Source organism: Penaeus monodon, chromosome 3 (genome assembly GCF_015228065.2).
Source record: "Penaeus monodon isolate SGIC_2016 chromosome 3, NSTDA_Pmon_1, whole genome shotgun sequence".
Taxonomy (NCBI): domain Eukaryota; kingdom Metazoa; phylum Arthropoda; class Malacostraca; order Decapoda; family Penaeidae; genus Penaeus; species Penaeus monodon.
The window spans coordinates 7,478,036-7,483,035 of NC_051388.1; the positions used below are offsets into that span (position 1 = coordinate 7,478,036).

Below are 5,000 nucleotides of genomic sequence, written 5' to 3' on the forward strand. Positions count from 1 at the left end.
CCGTCCTCCTTCCTTTCCCGTCCCTCCCTCCCATCCCCCTCCCTCCCTCTCTCCCCTTCCCTCCGCCCCCTCCTCACTCCCCTTCCGCTCCCCTCCTCCTCCCTCCTCCTCCCTCCCCCCCCTCCTCTCCCCCTCTCCCTCCATCCCCTCTCCTCCCCATCCCTTCCTCTCCCTCCCTCTCCCCTCCCCTCTTTCCCCTTTCCCTCCCTCTCCTCCATCCCACTCCCCTCTCCTCTTTCCCCCCCTCTCCTCCATCCCACTCCCTTTCCCCTTTCCTCCCCCCTCCTCTTCCCCCCTTCCCCCTCCTCTTCCCTCCCTCCTCCCTCTCCCTCTCCTCTTCCCTCCTCTCCTCTTCCCTCCCTCCCTCCCTCCTCCAATAAACAGCCTCACCTCTTCCCTCCCTCTCCTCCATCCCACTCCCCTCTCCTCTTCCCTCCCTCCCTCCTCCAATAAACAGCCTCACCTCTGACAGATCTCCGGGGACAGGTAATAAGGCGTCCCGATGGCCGTTGTAGCGAGGTCCTGCTTGTCCCTGAGGAAGCGGGCGATGCCGAAATCTCCGACTTTCACCAGGTTCGACTTTGTCAGGAATATGTTCTGCGTCTTCAGGTCTTTTTTTTTTTGGGGGGGGGGGGGGGGGGTGAGGGGGGTGAAGGGGTGAAGGAGGTGTTTGGGGAGGGGGAGTAAGGTGAGGGGTGAGGGGAGGAGGTGGGAAAGGAGGGGTGTTAGGGAAGGGATGGGGGAGAGGTGGAGGGGTGTTAGGGAAGGGGGAGGGGGGGAAGGGTAGGTGTTAGGGGAGGAGGGGAAGAGTGGGGGTGAGGAGAGGGGGGGAATGGGAGTATGAGAGTGGAGGTATGAGGGTGGGGAGAGGGGGGAAGGAGAGTTAGAGTGGGGAGGAGTGGAAGATGGAAGGAATTAGGAGTTGAGGGAAGTGAGGAAGGGGAGTGAAGGTGGGGAAGAGGGAGAATGAGGAATAGATTGAGGAGGAAAAGGGAGGTGGATAAAAGAAGGGGGAAGGAGAAAAAAAGGAAGTGAGGAAAAAAATCTTATTTGATCGGATAAAAAATATTTACAGAACTGAGTAAATACACTATAAAAAGCCATGGTAATTTGCCAAAGAATCTATCAGAACTGGCTGTGCTCCTTTGTAGAGGGCTATCAGTCAAACATTAGTTCTACATGCGTGAAGGACTGTGCTATTGTACCTTATTATTCACATATCTACTCTACTAAAACTTTTATGTCACTGATTATATTCATCCAATGTCAGCGGCTTTGTGTCCTGTCCCCTTTTAGATTTTAGTGAGCTTTCTTACATAGAGATGGCTCCACGTGTGCTCAGCCACCAAGGAGTCTATCAGTTGGTCCCGTAATGATCGATCCTGATTTCTCCATTCCTTGAATTGGCGGGGAAATGCGTTTTTCTTTCTAATACTATTAATACTGACAGTGTTATCCTTCTTCTTGATATTATGATTGTTAAATTGTTATTAAAATATTAATCAAACCAAACACAAAACAATAATGGAAATGAAGCTTTCAAAAAAAAAAAAAAAAAAGGAAAAGGGTAAACAGGTGAGACTGGTAAGACTAATATGTGACTCCTTGGTGACTCAGCACATGTAGAGCCATCTATGTGTAAAGACAATAGATAAACTTTTACAACAGTGGGCATTGCATCGTAGTCTTGCCACCTGTAATAATTGGGTTAAAGACTAGACCGATGTCTATAACAAGTTTACATATAATCAATAAGTGCTATTCCCTGGACAGTGCGATCTGATATGAAGCAGTTTTTGTGCAAAAAAGATTGGTAATGGGCAAGATTATGCGATTTGGGCGCACACCTTAATGTGGTGAGGCGAAATTGGTTTTGCCTCCCCAACTGCATCCTATACATACTGTATAGTGTACTGTTATCCTCTGCATAGACTGGTTGGTGTAACTTACAGACTTTATAGGGTTTGCTTACATCTACCGTCCTTGCAATGCTTTCAGATAGCGCCCCATTTTTCTTCAGCTCTTCCGTGGTCTATACTCGATCCTCAATCTCGAAGACAGGACAACAGTTTCTTCTTCTCCATTATTTGTTTAAGGGATAATGGTACTGTATAGTATGGTTCTTCATGAGAAAGTGCTAGTTCGCCTAACTGATCAACCTTGTCACAGGATGATATTCTTATATAAGGGGATATCCAGTATAATGACACTTGTATACCCTAGAAATTTGGGGAAAGGATATTTCTAGCTACCGTGTTTTCTGCATTAAATGCAATGAGTCTATAAATCGCACCCTGCGCATTCACAGCTTGCATGAGGAGAGCGCAGTTTCGTGGACATGCACGTGCACTATTCCACTCTTTCATCCACCAGGCAAGTATGACGCGTTCATTGCACGTTGTCACTTTCCTCTACTCCGATTTCCTTTGGGACATCGTACACTATTCCAAGCACTTCTTCACCTGCACCGACTGTTGCCACGAGGACAAGAGTGTTTTCCTTTTTGCACCTCACACAGACCTTACACACAGACGCTGTTCCTTCGAAATTTATCTCTTGTGATCCACTCGTCCTGTCTTACGGATCCATTTTTAGGGCCTGGGATATCCAGCGATATTTGTCACCGTGCGCGCGAAGCGTCGTGTCCGTCTTAAAGTGAAGGTGTCAAGGAGACGTATTTTCCACAGAAGCAACTCACTCTTTCGCCTTTTTTTTCCCTCCATTCTCTCCGGGGCGCTATCGATATTTTCCTCAAGAACAACACCACATCCCTGCCGGCAGTTTTCATGGGCTGGTAGTGGCCTCCGACTCAGTGGACGAGGGTATTTTTCAGGTACACAGGGCGAGTAGTCTGTTCTATGCAAATAAACAAGTCATACACGGGTCGCCTATGAAGACTCACTTCGCATTTATTGTTTATATTCCGTATCCCTTTCGAGGTGAATAATTATGAGCAAAGAAAGATGAATTACTAACAGCTAGAGAAGGAGCGACGGAAAACGAAAAAAGAGGAATGACCATAATTCCGAGAGAAAAAGGAAAAAGAAAAACAAAAAGTAAGAAGAACCCCCCCCCCCCGCAAAAAAAAATTATATATATATATAAATAAAAATAAAAATACCTCGATGTAGGATGTTGTTCCTGTGCAAATACTGAACGGCGAAGATCACTTGAACGAACCAGTGCAAGATGGATTCCTCGGTGATGTAAGTTCCCATCTTGCGAGCCTCCTTCACCCGCACGGACAAGTCTCCTGCGGGAGGGATGAGTGAGGAAGAGAAAAGAGGAGGGAGGCGGAGGGAGGAGGGGAGGAATGGAGAAGGGAGGATGGGAGGGAGGAGAGGGAGTCAGGGCAAGGGGAGAGGGGGGAGGAGGGAGGAGGGGTGTTAGGGAGGAGGGGAGGGGGGGAAGGTAGTTTTAGGGGAGGGGGAAGGGGGAGGAGAGAGAGATAGAAGAGAGGAGAGAGAGAGAGGGAGAGGAGAGAAGAGAGAGGAGAAGAGGAGGAGAGGAGGAAGGGAGGGGGAGGGAGGGAGAGGAGGGAGGGAGGGAGGGAGGGAGGGAGGGAAGGGGACGGAGGGAGGGAGGGAGGGAGGGAGGGAGGGAGGGAGGGAGGGAGGAAAGGAAGGAGGGAAGGATGGAGGGAGGAAAGGAAGGAGGGAGAGAGAGAGAGAGAGTTAAAATATTGATAAACAAATATATATTAATAATGTGATTTGTACTTTGGTAGATTATCATTATCATGAATATCAGAAAATGTAGAAACAAATATTAGAGATTGAACAATCAATTTTCAAGAATGTTAAAAAATATGGAATAAATAGTAAATGTGGAAAGGTGTTTAAAAAATGATAAACAGATAAAATAATTACTTTTATAATAACAAAATCAAGAATAGTAACAACACTAATAAAAAAATAACAGTAACATAAGAGTAATGTTACATTAATAGGGAATGAACAAATGAATGTGTGCCAGCGTTGCAAATTAACAAAAAAACTAGAAAAAAAATATAAAAAACAAAAACAAACAAACAAACAAACAAACAAATATTTACCCCTTCTTCTCCCCCAAGACAAGCAACCAATTAACCAACATTACTTACCTACCTACCTACCAACAAACCTACTTCCCGCACTCCCTACTTACCTACCTACCTACCTATCTACTTCCCTCCCTCTCTACTAGTCTACCTACTTCCCTCCCTCCCTTCCTCTCTCTCTCTTCTTCCCCCCTCCCCCCTCCCTTTCGCTCTCTTCTTCCCCCCTCCCCCCTCCCTTTCGCTCTCTTCTTCCCCCCTCCCTCCCTTCCTCTCTCTCTCTCTCTCTCTTCTCCCCCCCCTCCTCCCACCCCTCCCTCTCTTTCCTCCTCCCCTCCCCCCTCCCATCCCCCCCAACCCCTCCCCCCAAAAAAAATCCTCCTCCTCACCCCCATCAGCGTACTCCATGACGAGGCACATCGTAGCGGGGTTGGCGAGCATGAAGTACTCCTTGTACCGGATGATGCTCGAGTGCTTGCAGCGAGCCAAGATGGTGGCCTCCGTTCGCGTCTTCTCCAACTCCTCCACGCTCATTTCCTCCACGCGCACTTCCTTTATCACGTATCTTTGGTTGGAGGGAAAGGGAGGGAAAGGGAGGGAAAGGGAGGATGGGAGGGAAAGGGAGGATGGGAGGGAGGGAGGGAAAGGGAGGATGGGAGGGAGGGAGGGAAAGGGAGGGAGAGGGAGGATGGGAGGGAGGGAGGGAGAGGAGAGGGAAGGGGGGAGAGAGAGGGGAGGAGAGGGAGGGAGGGAAAGGGAGGATGGGAGGGAGGGAGGGGAAGAAGGGAGGGATGAGAGGGAGGGGAAGAAGGGTGGGAAAGGGAGGGGAAGAAGGGTGGGAGGGAGGAGGGAAGAGATGGGAGGTGGGGGGAGGGGGAAGAAGGGGGTGAGTGGAGGAGGGGGGAAGGAAGGAGGTGGAAAAAGGAGGAAGAAAGGGGGGTTTGGGAGAGGAGAGAGGAAGGGA

At 49.1% G+C, this 5,000-nt stretch overlaps 1 protein-coding gene across 1 annotated transcript in view; it reads right to left on the reverse strand.

Moving 5' to 3' along the window:
* Positions 1 to 5,000, reverse strand: part of LOC119585104 (serine/threonine-protein kinase Nek1-like) — a 13,831-nt gene that overhangs the window by 5,618 nt on the left and 3,213 nt on the right. The window contains exons 3-5 of the mRNA XM_037933735.1: positions 4,426 to 4,601; positions 3,122 to 3,253; positions 464 to 611 (exon numbers count right to left, since the gene is read on the reverse strand). Coding sequence (XP_037789663.1) covers positions 464 to 611; positions 3,122 to 3,253; positions 4,426 to 4,601 — 456 coding nt within the window. The remainder of the gene's footprint in view (positions 1 to 463; positions 612 to 3,121; positions 3,254 to 4,425; positions 4,602 to 5,000) is intronic.